Source organism: Bufo gargarizans, unplaced genomic scaffold, assembly GCF_014858855.1.
Source record: "Bufo gargarizans isolate SCDJY-AF-19 unplaced genomic scaffold, ASM1485885v1 fragScaff_scaffold_343_pilon, whole genome shotgun sequence".
In the NCBI taxonomy this organism is placed as follows: Eukaryota; Metazoa; Chordata; class Amphibia; order Anura; family Bufonidae; genus Bufo; species Bufo gargarizans.
In genome coordinates, this window is record NW_025334098.1 from 2,847 (window position 1) to 18,336 (window position 15,490).

Sequence of the window (15,490 nt, forward strand, 5' to 3'; positions counted from 1 at the left end):
TCCCGGATCTGCCGGTCGTGGGTTCTGTCTCCCTATCTCAGCGATGTGCGCTCCTGGATCTGCCGGTCCGGGTTCTGTCTCCCTATCTCAGCGGTGTGCGCTCCTGGATCTGCCGGTCCGGGTTCTGTCTCCCTATCTCAGCGGTGTGCGCTCCTGGATCTGCCGGTCCGGGTTCTGTCTCCCTATCTCAGTGATGTGCGCTCCTGGATCTGCCGGTCCGGGTTCTGTCTCCCTATCTCAGTGATGTGCGCTCCTGGATCTGCCGGTCCGGGTTCTGTCTCCCTATCTCAGTGATGTGCGCTCCCGGATCTGCCGGTCCGGGTTCTGTCTCCCTATCTCAGTGATGTGCGCTCCCGGATCTGCCGGTCCGGGTTCTGTCTCCCTATCTCAGTGATGTGCGCTCCTGGATCTGCCGGTCCGGGTTCTGTCTCCCTATCTCAGCAATGTGCGCTCCTGGATCTGCCGGTCCAGGTTCTGTCTCCCTATCTCAGCAATGTGCGCTCCTGGATCTGCCGGTCCGGGTTCTGTCTCCCTATCTCAGCGATGTGCGCTCCTGGATCTGCCGGTCCGGGTTCTGTCTCCCTATCTCAGCGATGTGCGCTCCTGGATCTGCCGGTCCGGGTTCTTTCTCCCTATCTCAGCGATGTGCGCTCCCGGATCTGCCGGTCCGGGTTCTGTCTCCCTATCTAAGCAATGTGCGCTCCTGGATCTGCCGGTCCAGGTTCTGTCTCCCTATCTCAGCGATGTGCGCTACTGGATCTGCCGGTCCGGGTTCTGTCTCCCTATCTCAGCGATGTGCGCTCCTGGATCTGCCGGTCCGGGTTCTGTCTCCCTATCTCAGCGATGTGCGCTCCTGGATCTGCCGGTCCGGGTTCTGTCTCCACGGTGCAGAGAAGTGCGCTCCTGGTTCTGTCTCCCTATCTCAGTGATGTGCGCTCCCGGATCTGCCGGTCCGGGTTCTGTCTCCCTATCTCAGCGATGTGCGCTCCTGGATCTGCCGGTCCGAGTTCTGTCTCCACGGTGCAGAGAAGTGCGCTCCTGGTTCTGTCTCCCTATCTCAGTGATGTGCGCTCCTGGATCTGCCGGTCCGGGTTCTGTCTCCACGGTGCAGAGAAGTGCGCTCCTGGTTCTGTCTCCCTATCTCAGTGATGTGCGCTCCCGGATCTGCCGGTCCGGGTTCTGTCTCCCTATCTCAGCAATGTGCGCTCCTGGATCTGCCGGTCCGGGTTCCGTCTCCCTATCTCAGCGATGTGCGCTCCTGGATCTGCCGGTCCGGGTTCTGTCTCCCTATCTCAGCGATGTGCGCTCCCGGATCTGCCGGTCCGGGTTCTGTCTCCACGGTGCAGAGAAGTGCGCTCCTGGTTCTGTCTCCCTATCTCAGTGATGTGCGCTCCCGGATCTGCCGGTCCGGGTTCTGTCTCCCTATCTCAGCGATGTGCGCTCCTGGATCTGCCGGTCCGGGTTCTGTCTCCCTATCTCAGCGATGTGCGCTCCTGGATCTGCCGGTCCGGGTTCTGTCTCCCTATCTCAGCGATGTGCGCTCCTGGATCTGCCGGTCCGAGTTCTGTCTCCCTATCTCAGTGATGTGCGCTCCTGGATCTGCCGGTCCGGGTTCTGTCTCTCTATCTCAGCGATGTGCGCACCTGGATCTGCCGGTCCGGGTTCTGTCTCCCTATCTCAGCGATGTGCGCTCCTGGATCTGCCGGTCCGGGTTCTGTCTCCCTATCTCAGTGATGTGCGCTCCCGGATCTGCCGGTCGTGGGTTCTGTCTCCCTATCTCAGCGATGTGCGCTCCTGGATCTGCCGGTCCGGGTTCTGTCTCCCTATCTCAGCGATGTGCGCTCCCGGATCTGCCGGTCCGGGTTCTGTCTCCACAGCGCAGAGAAGTGCGCTCCTGGATCTGTCGGTCCAGGTTCTGTCTCCCTATCTCAGCGATGTGCGCTCCCGGATCTGCCGGTCGAGGTTCTGTCTCCCTATCTCAGCGATGTGCGCTCCCAGATCTGCCGGTCCAGGTTTTGTCTCCCTATCTCAGCGATGTGCGCTCCTGGATCTGCCGGTCCGGGTTCTGTCTCCCTATCTCAGCGATGTGCGCTCCTGGATCTGCCGGTCCGGGTTCTGTCTCCCTATCTCAGCGATGTGCGCTCCTGGATCTGCCGGTCCGGGTTCTGTCTCCCTATCTCAGCGATGTGCGCTCCCGGACCTGCCGATCCAGTTGCCTCCCTCGAGTTATTTGTTAAGTCCGTCACATGGATTCATATAGGGGCTATTCTCATGTAGATAAGGACTGACTCCCATACACGATGTGGCGGCACGAGAGCTTTAGAAAGGCTCAGACCTCCAGGCGCCTCCTCTCTTCATGCCGCAGACGGGCATTGAGTGCCATCATGCTTGTGCAGATTTGCAGAAATGAAAATGGACGCCTTCAACCACATTCATCAGAGGAAACCGTTTCGTGAGATCGCTGACCGTCTATATCTCTCTTTGACATAACGGTCCCGCACATGAAGGTAATGTGGACAGATCCGTGTGCAGCTCGTGTCTGCGGTCACCTATAGACTGGGATCTACCTTGCTCCATTATATCCTTAGCATACTTCCATGACCTCAGAATGAACCCAGAGGGGGTGGAGCCAGTGATCGGCGAAATCGGACGTTTAGACGCCACACACACATAAAGAAAACGGTTTATTGAAAGCCGCACAGGAGAGCAGAAAACGACGCGGCTCCAGACGCAAACACGTTACCCATAATTAAAGGGGTGATCCCGTCCTTATAACAGCACACCAATACTAGCGAGCTCAGACTGGACTACCCCTTTAAGACCATCCCACAGAGATGGAGGCAGATTCATCATACAAGCCAGACCCAGGTTATTGAACAGAGGGAAGAATCACGGCATAGCAGATGAGAGTCACAGTCCGCAGGCGGGGAGATCCGCGACACGTCGCACTGCGGGGCGGCGGATTCCTGGGGATCAGAGACTCGGAGGAGAAAATGACAGGAATCCACTGCTCCGCAACAACGGCATAAAGACTCATTAAATAAAGCACAGAGTAGCAATGATGGGCGACCTCACCACTACTACCACCAACATCAGCATCCGTCTCCTGGACATCGCAGTGCAGCTTAGTGTTCAGGCGCAGACGTTCTCCACACAACCGGGGGAGGGGATTATAAGGTTTTTAATGAGTCAGATTTAAAATGTAATGTATATTGTATAAGTTAGATGGAATATGAGGGGGGCTGAAATAAGAGCGCCCCCTGCTGTCTGTGAGCGCACAGTCCTGAGTATGAAGAGCAGGATCCATGAGAAGAAGTGCTCTGGATGTAGAACGATGCAGAGAGACGTCGCCAGGTATGTACCACATCTATACAGGAGGAAGCAGCGGCTGCCCTATACCTGATCACGTAGACGGGCGAGTCTCTGCGACAGCTCATCCTGCAGGACACAAAACCAGACACATTATATTATAAGCCAGCCAATTATACAAGTGATCGATACAATCAGCAGAAACTGTCCTGGGTTACATCCTGTATTATACTCCAGAGCTGCACTCACTATTCTGCTGGTGCAGTCACTGTGTACATACATTACTTATCCTGTACTGATCCTGAGTTACATCCTGTATTATCCTCCAGAGCTGCACTCACTATTCTGCTGGTGCAGTCACTGTGTACAGACATTACTTATCCTGTACTGATCCTGAGTTACATCCTGTATTATACTCCAGAGCTGCACTCACTATTCTGCTGGTGCAGTCACTGTGTACATACATTACTTATCCTGTACTGATCCTGAGTTACATCCTGTATTATACTCCAGAGCTGCACTCACTATTCTGCTGGTGCAGTCACTGTGTACATACATTACTTATCCTGTACTGATCCTGAGTTACATCCTGTATTATACTCCAGAGCTGCACTCACTATTCTGCTGGTGCAGTCACTGTGTACATACATTACTTATCCTGTACTGATCCTGAGTTACATCCTGTATTATACTCCAGAGCTGCACTCACTATTCTGCTGGTGCAGTCACTGTGTACATACATTACTTATCCTGTACTGATCCTGAGTTACATCCTGTATTATACTCCAGAGCTGCACTCACTATTCTGCTGGTGCAGTCACTGTGTACATACATTACTTATCCTGTACGGATCCTGAGTTACAGCCTGCATTATGCTCCAGAGCTGCACTCACTATTCTGCTGGTGCAGTCACTGTGTACATACATTACTTATCCTGTACTGATCCTGAGTTACATCCCTACTCCAGAGCTGCACTCACTATTCTGCTGGTGCAGTCACTGTGTACATACATTACTTATCCTGTACTGATCCTGAGTTACATCCTGTATTATACTCCAGAGCTGCACTCACTATTCTGCTGGTGCAGTCACTGTGTACATACATTACTTATCCTGTACTGATCCTGAGTTACATCCTGTATTATACTCCAGAGCTGCACCTCACGAAACAGAGGCGAACCCCGTGTCGGGCGTTTGATGAGAGGACGTGCACATTGTAGATGTTGTTTTATGGATCTCGCGAGTAGAACACGTCAGTTGGCGGTACTTCACTATGTCGGCCTTGTCTTCTGTTCTCTAGGAGATTAGCGCACTGACTTCTGTGATAATCCAGGCAGGAGACTGAGGAATAACACCGCAGACGCTCCTTTCTCACTCCTAATGTGAACTTGTACCTATTCTGAGCAGAGCTTTCAGCTGCGAGACACAATGTGCTCACTGTTGATTCTTTTGCTCCATCACATTGATTACTGGCGAAGACCTCTGCAGGGAGGGACCTGCAGACACCAGCGCAGCGGACAGGAATCCTGCTGAAGGTTTCCCATTACAGAAATTCCACACACAAAGCTGTGCAGCCTGCGGCTCAGCTAGGAGCCGCTTCTGCCCCCGATACAGAGGGGTCCCGGGTGGAGACTCAGCAGTGACAAGAGGGATACACAGTCTCCAACACACAGGGGCCCTCAGTCACCAATATAATGCTCACAGTCCTAGTTATATGGCGGATTATCTTATTTTAACCCCTTCCCGACCTCTGCTATACATGTACAGTCTACAGGAGCAGTGACCCCAAGTGAAAAGAAATGGAAAAGTTTTTAACACTATAAAAGATTATTATTATTTTTTTTATGTATGAAGATTCAAATCAGCCCCTTTTTCCCACATTAATAATAAACGATAAAAAAAAATAACAAAAAGGATTAAACTTGTTGCGCACAAAATGCCCGGACTACTAAAGGGTAACTGTAAATATTCCGTACGGTGAACTCCATAAATAGACAATAAATACATAAAAACTGTGGATTCGCAGTTTTTTTTTTTTTGTTGCTTCATCTCCCAAAAATACTGAAAAGAAAAAAAAAAAAAAAAAGGCATATTCCAAAATGGTATAAAATAATGACAGATTGCCCTACAAAAACCTGCCTGCTTGGCGTGGGCACACCTTCTGACAGTTTGACTACGCCTAAAACATATCGCCACTTCTACGTTTTTTCCAGGACCGCTTCTAGTTCCCAATCCGCCCCCGATTCTGCCGATTGTTATCAGAAACAGTCAGCAAGCTTATTGTCGGAAGTCTCCCCGTCTCTGACAGCGGAGTCGGTGTAAAGAGGACAGTTGTGAAGTGCAGATCACCAGTTAGATCTGTGCAGAGACTGCTGGGAGAGTGTGCAGTGTGGAACTGTGAATGCAGCTCTGGAGCACAACACCAGCTGTTACACATGGGGTGATGGCATATAGTACATTCATCTGGCCTCTTTAACTTTACTTATTCCTATAGAGGGGGTCATCACATAAGGCCCCATCCCCCAGGTGTATAATATATGTACCCCCCCCCCCACCGCCCCGGAGAAGCTTGTGCAGCGTTACCTGTTCTGTAGAGGCGACGCTGGTTCCCACAGATCCGGTCTGTCCCTGAGGAAGCTCCAAGTTCAGGTCCAGGCTGGAAAAGAGACAAGAAATCACAGCAATCACAGGGATAAGCTAAGAAACATATCAGAGGTTATATCAGTGCTGGAGCGTTATAAGAGGAGCGTCTGATATCAGTCACATGTGATGTAATGTCTCTGGAGGTTATATCAGCGCTGGAGCGTTATAAGTGGAGCGTCTGATATCAGTCACATAGGATGTAATGTCTCTGGAGGTTATATCAGCGCTGGAGCGTTATAAGAGGAGCGTCTGATATCAGTCACATGTGATGTAATGTCTCTGGAGGTTATATCAGCGCTGGAGCGTTATAAGTGGAGCGTCTGATATCAGTCACATAGGATGTAATGTCTCTGGAGGTTATATCAGCGCTGGAGCGTTATAAGAGGAGCGTCTGATATCAGTCACATAGGATGTAATGTCTCTGGAGGTTATATCAGCGCTGGAGCGTTATAAGAGGAGCGTCTGATATCAGTCACATAGGATGTAATGTCTCTGGAGGTTATATCAGCGCTGGAGCGTTATAAGAGGAGCGTCTGATATCAGTCACATAGGATGTAATGTCTCTGGAGGTTATATCAGCGCTGGAGCGTTATAAGTGGAGCGGCTGATATCAGTCACATGTGATGTAATGTCTCTGGAGGTTATATCAGCGCTGGAGCGTTATAAGAGGAGCGTCTGATATCAGTCACATAGGATGTAATGTCTCTGGAGGTTATATCAGTGCTGGAGCGTTATAAGAGGAGCGGCTGATATCAGTCACATATGATGTAATGTCTCTGGAGGTTATATCAGTACTGGAGCATTATAAGAGGAGCGGCTGATATCAGTCACATAGGATGTGATGTCTCTGGAGGTTATATCAGCGCTGGAGCGTTATAAGAGGAGCGGCTGATATCAGTCACATGTGATGTAATGTCTCTGGAGGTTATATCAGAGCTGGAGCGTTATAAGAGGAGCGGCTGATATCAGTCACATATGATGTAATGTCTGGAGGTTATATCAGCGCTGGAGCGTTAGAAGAGGAGCGGCTGATATCAGTCACATATGATGTAATGTCTGGAGGTTATATCAGTACTGGAGCGTTATAAGAGGAGCGGCTGATATCAGTCACATAGGATGTAATGTCTCTGGAGGTTATATCAGCGTTGGAGCGTTATAAGAGGAGCGGCTGATATCAGTCACATAGGATGTAATGTCTCTGGAGGTTATATCAGAGCTGGAGCGTTATAAGAGGAGCGGCTGATATCAGTCACATGTGATGTAATGTCTCTGGAGGTTATATCAGTACTGGAGCGTTATAAGAGGAGCGGCTGATATCAGTCACATAGGATGTAATGTCTGGAGGTTATATCAGTACTGGAGCGTTATAAGAGGAGCGGCTGATATCAGTCACATAGGATGTAATGTCTCTGGAGGTTATATCAACGCTGGAGCGTTATAAGAGGAGCGGCTGATATCAGTCACATAGGATGTAATGTCTGGAGGTTATATCAGTACTGGAGCGTTATAAGAGGAGCGGCTGATATCAGTCACATAGGATGTAATGTCTCTGGAGGTTATATCAACGCTGGAGCGTTATAAGAGGAGCGTCTGATATCAGTCACATGTGATGTAATGTCTCTGGAGGTTATGTCAGTACTGGAGCGTTATAAGAGGAGCGGCTGATATCAGTCACATGTGATGTAATGTCTCTGGAGGTTATATCAGCGCTGGAGCATTATAAGAGGAGCGGCTGATATCAGTCACATATGATGTAATGTCTGGAGGTTATATCAGCGCTGGAGCGTTATAAGAGGAGCGGCTGATATCAGTCACATATGATGTAATGTCTGGAGGTTATATCAGCGCTGGAGCGTTATAAGAGGAGCGGCTGATATCAGTCACATAGGATGTAATGTCTCTGGAGGTAATATCAGTGCTGGAGCGTTATAAGAGGAGCGGCTGATATCAGTCACATGTGATGTAATGTCTCTGGAGGTTATATCAGTACTGGAGCGTTATAAGAGGAGCGGCTGATATCAGTCACATAGGATGTAATGTCTCTGGAGGTTATATCAACGCTGGAGCGTTATAAGAGGAGCGTCTGATATCGGCCGCACAGGTTATTACGGTCACTTACCCGGCCTCATCCGCCATCTCGTGGAGCAAACTGTCGACTTGATTCTGCCGGAGGAAACATCATAATTAGCAAAGAGAAAATGTAGGATGCACTGAGTGGGGGGGGGGGCTGCAGGGACAGGTCACATGACCCCAGTGGCCCTTCTGTCTGGTAACCGGTGGGTGACGGACAACAAATCGGTCTCCGTGATCTGTGCAGGCTCCTTCCCTGGACATCATGTGACCTGCAGACTCAGAACCAGCTGGGATTTCCCGGTCTCTGACTGGTTGCTGGGATCACGAGCCACCACGTGCCTCCTGCCTCCTCGTACCTGCGGTGTGGTCAGTGTGGTCGTGTTGCTCATCGTGTCTTCCATCTGCTGCGTCTGAACATCGAGCGTCTCAAACTGGCGCTCAAACTTATCCATCAGCGCCGAGATCTGCGGGCGAGAAGACAGTCAGCCCTGAAAAACCGCCACGGCGAGGTACGGCAACCGCCCTCCCGCCCTAGACACCAGCACGGCGCCTGCCCGCCTCACCTTCTCAAGGTTCATGCTCTTCAGGGTGGCATCCATGGATTTCACCACACCCGCCATCGACTTCGTCACCTGAAACAGAGACACAAGACAAGTGAGATGGCGAAAGTGAGCGGCGGCAGAAAACGATCGCAAAAAACGGCCTCTCGTATATCCAGAGCTGCAGTGCCTCCTCATCAGTCACATGCCCTGACAGCAAAACCGCCAAAAAAACTGTACATGCAGCTCTAGCTGCGACTAGAGAAGAACACAGGAAGTAAAAGCAGAATTGTTGATGCAGCTTTGGATGTGACTAGAGTAGAAGACAGGATATAAGAGCAGAATTGTTGATGCAGCTCTGGATGTGACTGGAGTATAACAATGCGCTCAGAGGTAGCGCTGCAGATTGGGTTGCGGTGACTTCCCTGTGTCACACGGATCCTGAATCTGGAGGTGGCGTTAACCCTTTATAAACTCAAAATCCTGAAGCAACCAACCTTGCCCATTGTGACGGCCGTCTGTACCCGCGCTGCCACTGCATCCACCCGGGCGCTCATCCGCAGGAAGTTGATGCCTTGATTCTTTTGGCGGATGGCATTCTCGGCATGTATCCGGGCGATCTCTGTGTTCCCCTTCTGTATGGCCTGCAGTATAGGAGAGAACATGTGACCTAAGTGCTAGATACAGCCCCGCCCCCGAGGACCCACCTGCATAAAACGCGATAATCTCATCACGAGGGACAAAAATAATAAGTATCGACCATCAGCTGAGACCCAAATGCAGGCGTGTACCAGCGCTAGGACAGGAGGACAGACGCTAGTGTATCGCCATCCCCGCTGGCCGCGTACGCCCTCCCCGCTGACCAGTAACAGGGCATACGCTCGCCAGCAGCAGCAGAGGGCATACGCTCGCCAGCAGCAGCAGCAGCAGCAGAGGGCATACGCTCGCCAGCAGCAGCAGCAGAGGGCATACGCTCGCCAGCAGCAGCAGCAGCAGAGGGCATACGCTCGCCAGCAGCAGAGGGCATACGCTCGCCAGCAGCAGCAGAGGGCATACGCTCGCCAGCAGCAGCAGAGGGCATACGCTCGCCAGCAGCAGCAGAGGGCATACGCTCGCCAGCAGCAGCAGAGGGCATACGCTCGCCAGCAGCAGCAGAGGGCATACGCTCGCCGTATTTCCCACCCAGTCCTCCACAGTGCCGGTTCGTATAACATACAGCACACTTGGGACACTGGTATGGAGGACGGTATTTCCAGGTAACCACGGAGCGGCTGCCTTTTTACACTCCATCGGGACAGACCGCTATGACAACTCCAGGGATGGGTCTGACAAGAAATGACCCCGAAACCATTGCCTGAGGCGACCTGCAGACAATCTCAGTGCACTCACTGGCTCAGTCGTCACTATGGGAAGACCTTTGCCCCCGAGACGGATTACGGCAATCTGGGGCAATAAAATCTACTGACAGGCAGGCTGCACAACCAGATCTACCCGTGTCCCAGCCCCTACCATCAGGCGTCTGTCAGGGGGCTGGGACACGGGTAGGGTTTGGTAAGGTACATGCCAGGAACCTGGGTGTAGGGTGCGTGGCACATTACACAGGGCGATTGGGCTCGGATGGCGACCGCACGCGCCAAAACTCAACGCCGGCTGTAAATAAGAAATCCTCCTCTCGCTGATATCAGACGCCACAGGTCACGTCCTCAGAATTCTTATTAATGTCAGGACGGGGGGGGGGGGGGGTTGACAGTAAGTAGGATACAGGAGGCGAATGTGGCGTCCTCAGCAGGAGAACGTTAGAGGCAAATCACTGAACACGGAGTGACTCAGCGCCTGCGTCTCTTCAGTGCATGCAGAGCCGCAGTACCCGCCACAACCACGTGAGCGACGGTGAGAGGTACACTGCAGGGGCCCCTCTATCCTCCTGACTGTGGTGGTCTCAGAGGTCACAGCCCCCCCCCGTGCTGTGGACCCCTTCCTCCTCCTGAGTGGCCGGGGGTCTTACCTTCTTGATTTTGGCCTTCTCCGCCTTCTCCTCCTTCTCGCACTTCTTGGCGCTCCGGTTCAGTTCTTTTGCTGCAAACTTCAGATTAAACAGATTTTCTGATTGGAGGGTTAAGGAGATGACATCACAGCCAAGCAGCAGGCAACGCCCACAATGAGGGGGAAGGGGAGTGGTCACAGCATCTGTATCCGGGCCTAACATTGGAAAGGCAAGTGATCTGAAGCATCACCCAGGGGCCCCAGACGCAGCCACTGATCGGCAGTATCGCCTGTGCAGTGCGGGGGCCCCAGACGCAGCCACTGATCGGTAGTATCGCCTGTGCAGTGCGGGGGCCCCAGGCGCAGCTACTGATCGGTAGTATCGCCTGTGCAGTGCGGGGGCCCCAGGCGCAGCCACTGATCGGTAGTATCACCTGTGCAGTGCGGGGGCCCCAGGCGCAGCTACTGATCGGTAGTATCACCTGTGCAGTGCGGGGGCCCCAGGCGCAGCTACTGATCGGTAGTATCACCTGTGCAGTGCGGGGGCCCCAGGTGCAGCTACTGATCGGTAGTATCACCTGTGCAGTGCGGGGGCCCCAGACGCAGACACTGATCGGTAGTATCACCTGTGCAGTGCGGGGGCCCCAGACGCAGACACTGATCGGTAGTATCACCTGTGCAGTGCGGGGGCCCCAGACGCAGACACTGATCGGTAGTATCACCTGTGCAGTGCGGGGGCCCCAGACGCAGACACTGATCGGTAGTATCACCTGTGCAGTGCGGGGGCCCCAGACGCAGACACTGATCGGTAGTATCACCTGTGCAGTGCGGGGGCCCCAGACGCAGACACTGATCGGTAGTATCACCTGTGCAGTGCGGGGGCCCCAGACGCAGACACTGATCGGTAGTATCACCTGTGCAGTGCGGGGGCCCCAGACGCAGACACTGATCGGTAGTATCACCTGTGCAGTGCGGGGGCCCCAGACGCAGACACTGATCGGTAGTATCACCTGTGCAGTGCGGGGGCCCCAGACGCAGACACTGATCGGTAGTATCACCTGTGCAGTGCGGGGGCCCCAGACGCAGACACTGATCGGTAGTATCACCTGTGCAGTGCGGGGGCCCCAGACGCAGACACTGATCGGTAGTATCACCTGTACAGTGCGGGGGCCCCAGGCGCAGCCAGTGATCGGTAGTATCACCTGTGCAGTGCGGGGGCCCCAGGCACAGCCACTGATCGGTAGTATCACCTATGCAGTGTGGGGGCCCCAGGCACAGCCACTGATCGGTAGTATCACCTATGCAGTGTGGGGGCCCCAGGTGCAGCCAGTGATCGGTAGTATCACCTGTGCAGTGCGGGGGCCCCAGGCGCAGCCACTGATCGGTAGTATCACCTGTGCAGTGCGGGGGCCCCAGGGGCAGCCACTGATCGGTAGTATCACCTGTGCAGTGCGGGGGCCCCAGGCGCAGCCACTGATCGGTAGTATCACCTGTGCAGTGCGGGGTCTGATACTTGATCACAAGGTGAGGTCTGATACTGGGGAGACCCCGTTCACCTGGCTCAGACTGGCCGAAGGGGAACCAGTGGGCCACCAGTAGACCACCACCTACAGATGGGCAGCGTACACATCCGTACATTATTTAACCCTGCACCCACTGTGCTATTCTGGGTGCACTGGGGGGGCCCGAGATTCCATGAGGGTCCAGAGACAGCCACCCATCACCCGCTTTCATCAGGGACCCGATAATCAATCATCTTGTAGCATCTCTCAGATGCACTATGTGGGCAGGGGATATGTCTATGTAGATTTACAGTGGATCCCGGAATCTATTTTACTGGTGGGCCCTAGACACCCCAGTCTGACACAGTCCATCACCATGCTGCTACCTCCAGTCACATGACTGCACAGATCACAGCATAACGAAGGGTTACTAGTGTATGACGTACACGGGGGAGGGGAGCACGAGCGGCCGCTGCTGAGATCACCGTCTCCCTCACTATTAATAGCTCCAACCGGTTCACCCTGCTCTGCCGCCAACAGCCCCACCTGTGGTCATATGATCCGCCACGATGTCACATGATGGACTGTGTTCATCCCACAAACAAGGAGTGAGAGATAGATACACTGTATCCGGGGGGACGCTACAACGTATCCAGGGGTCAGAGGTTCTAACAGTCCCAGATAAACTAAGCCTTTTCACAGCTGAAGATTTTTGTGTATCCCATCTAGATAATGAATGGTCACAACCCCTGTAGGACAGGAGAATACAGTCTATTGCCCCCTGTTATCAGCCATTTCAGAGGGGAGGATGACTGTAGGGCAGGAGAATACAATCTATTGCCCCCTGTTATCAGCCATTTCAGGGGAGAGGATGACTGTAGGACAGGAGAATACAGTCTATTGCCCCCTGTTATCAGCCATTTCAGGGGGAGGATGACTGTAGGACAGGAGAATACAGTCTATTGCCCCCTGTTATCAGCCATTTCAGGGGAGAGGATGACTGTAGGACAGGAGAATACAGTCTATTGCCCCCTGTTATCAGCCATTTCAGGGGAGAGGATGACTGTAGGACAGGAGAATACAGTCTATTGCCCCCTGTTATCAGCCATTTCAGAGGAGAGGATGACTGTAGGACAGGAGAATACAGTCTATTGCCCCCTGTTATCAGCCATTTCAGGGGAGAGGATGACTGTAGGACAGGAGAATACAGTCTATTGCCCCCTGTTATCAGCCATTTCAGGGGAGAGGATGACTGTAGGACAGGAGAATACAGTCTATTGCTCCCTGTTATCAGCCATTTCAGGGGAGAGGATGACTGTAGGACAGGAGAATAGTCTATTGCTCCCTGTTATCAGCCATTTCAGGGGAGAGGATGACTGTAGGACAGGAGAATACAGTATATTGCCCCCTGTTATCAGCCATTTCAGGGGAGAGGATGACTGTAGGACAGGAGAATACAGTCTATTGCCTCCTGTTATCAGCCATTTCAGGGGAGAGGATGACTGTAGGACAGGAGAATACAGTCTATTGCCCCCTGTTATCGGTCATTTCAGGGGAGAGGATGACTGTAGGACAGGAGAATACAGTCTATTGCCCTCTGTTATCAGCCATTTCAGGGGAGAGGATGACTGTAGGACAGGAGAATACAGACTATTGCCCCCTGTTATCAGCCATTTCAGGGGAGAGGATGACTGTAGGACAGGAGAATACAATCTATTGCCCTCTGTTATCAGCCATTTCAGGGGAGAGGATGACTGTAGGACAGGAGAATACAGACTATTGCCCCCTGTTATCAGCCATTTCAGAGGAGAGGATGACTGTAGGACAGGAGAATACAGTCTATTGCCCTCTGTTATCAGCCATTTCAGGGGAGAGGATGACTGTAGGACAGGAGAATACAGTCTATTGCTCCCTGTTATCAGCCATTTCAGGGGGGAGGATGACTGTAGGAGAGGAGAATACAGTCTATTGCTCCCTGTTATCAGCCATTTCAGGGGAGAGGATGACTGTAGGACAGGAGAATACAGTCTATTGCCCCCTGTTATCAGCCATTTCAGGGGAGAGGATGACTGTAGGACAGGAGAATACAGTCTATTGCCCCCTGTTATCAGCCATTTCAGGGGAGAGGATGACTGTAGGACAGGAGAATACAATCTATTGCCCCCTGTTATCAGCCATTTCAGGGGAGAGGATGACTGTAGGACAGGAGAATACAATCTATTGCTCCCTGTTATCAGCCATTTCAGTGGAGAGGATGACTGTAGGACAGGAGAATACAGTCTATTGCCCCCTGTTATCAGCCATTTCAGAGGAGAGGATGACTGTAGGACAGGAGAATACAGTCTATTGCCCCCTGTTATCAGCCATTTCAGAGGAGAGGATGACTGTAGGACAGGAGAATACAGTCTATTGCCCCCTGTTATCGGGTAAGTATTGGGGCAGCTACTGGCATGGAGGAGACGGTTACTGGCATGGAGGGGGCGGCCGCTGGCATGGAGGGGCAGCCGCTGGCATGGAGGGGGCAGCCGCTGGCATGGAGGGGGCAGCCGCTGGCATGGAGGGGCAGCCGCTGGCATGGAGGGGCAGCCGCTGGCATGGAGGGGCAGCCGCTGGCATGGAGGGGCAGCCGCTGGCATGGAGGGGCAGCCACTGGCATGGAGGGGCAGCCACTGGCATGGAGGGGCAGCCACTGGCATGGAGGGGGCAGCCACTGGCATGGAGGGGGCAGCCACTGGCATGGAGGGGGCAGCCACTGGCATGGAGGGGCAGCCAGTGGCATGGAGGGGCAGCTACTGGCATGGAGGGGCAGCTACTGGCATGGAGGGGCAGCTACTGGCATGGAGGGGGCAGCCACTGGCATGAAGGGGCAGCCACTGGCATGAAGGGGCAGCCACTGGCATGGAGGGGGCAGCCACTGGCATGGAGGGGCAGTACTGGGGCGTACGCCCACCTCTCGCTCGGCGCTCACCGGCCCCGGTAAGGATACTCTCCATGTTGGACATCTCGGCTCCGTGTCTCCCGGCGCCTCCCGGTCCCGTCTCTCAAGCTCTGAACCTTCCGGGTTCTTCCGGTTATTGGAGCGCCTCGCTTCCTGTTGTCATGTGACGTCACCGGCCTCTCAGCCAGTAGGACTCCGATCTGGGTATCGGGGTGGGGCCAGACGGAGGCGAGGCGATGACGTAGATAGCTGTCAGAATCTTGTGACCATGAAGTCACATTGCGTAGGGGGCGGGGCCTGTCATCCAGCAGAGTGGGCGGGGCTGCGGTTACAAATATCTACTAGTGAATTCTTTGTCTCCGCCTATTCCTCTTAAAGGGATTGTCTATGAATGTTTATGAAACGAGGCTGAAGTTGGTCTCTTTTTCGTCAGTTTCTTATTCACATCATTTGTATTTTTTATTTTTTAAAGAATTTTGAGGACACCTTATCAACAGTAACAGA

The 15,490-nt window shown here is 53.0% G+C and overlaps 1 protein-coding gene across 1 annotated transcript; it reads right to left on the minus strand.

Annotated features, from left to right (window-relative positions):
- Nucleotides 1–2,671: 2,671 nt before the first annotated feature.
- Nucleotides 2,672–15,187, minus strand: LOC122922417 (charged multivesicular body protein 1b). The gene is made up of 8 exons (XM_044273017.1): nt 15,035–15,187; nt 10,569–10,666; nt 9,061–9,207; nt 8,588–8,656; nt 8,381–8,488; nt 8,071–8,114; nt 5,892–5,964; nt 2,672–3,438 (listed from the first exon to the last, which is right to left on the minus strand). Exons 1-8 carry the CDS (start codon nt 15,048–15,050, stop codon nt 3,394–3,396), a joined length of 600 nt encoding a protein of 199 aa, XP_044128952.1. The 5' UTR covers nt 15,051–15,187; the 3' UTR covers nt 2,672–3,393.
- Nucleotides 15,188–15,490: the final 303 nt, after the last annotated feature.

What these genes read in the sequence shown, in the direction of transcription:
- LOC122922417 (XM_044273017.1), bottom strand. An exon ending in CGGCCGTCACAATGGGCAAG is followed by an intron (nt 8,657 to 9,060) that starts GTTGGTTGCTTC and finishes TCTCTGTTTCAG; the next exon opens with GTGACGAAGTCGATGGCGGG. An exon ending in AGAGCATGAACCTTGAGAAG is followed by an intron (nt 8,489 to 8,587) that starts GTGAGGCGGGCA and finishes TCTCGCCCGCAG; the next exon opens with ATCTCGGCGCTGATGGATAA.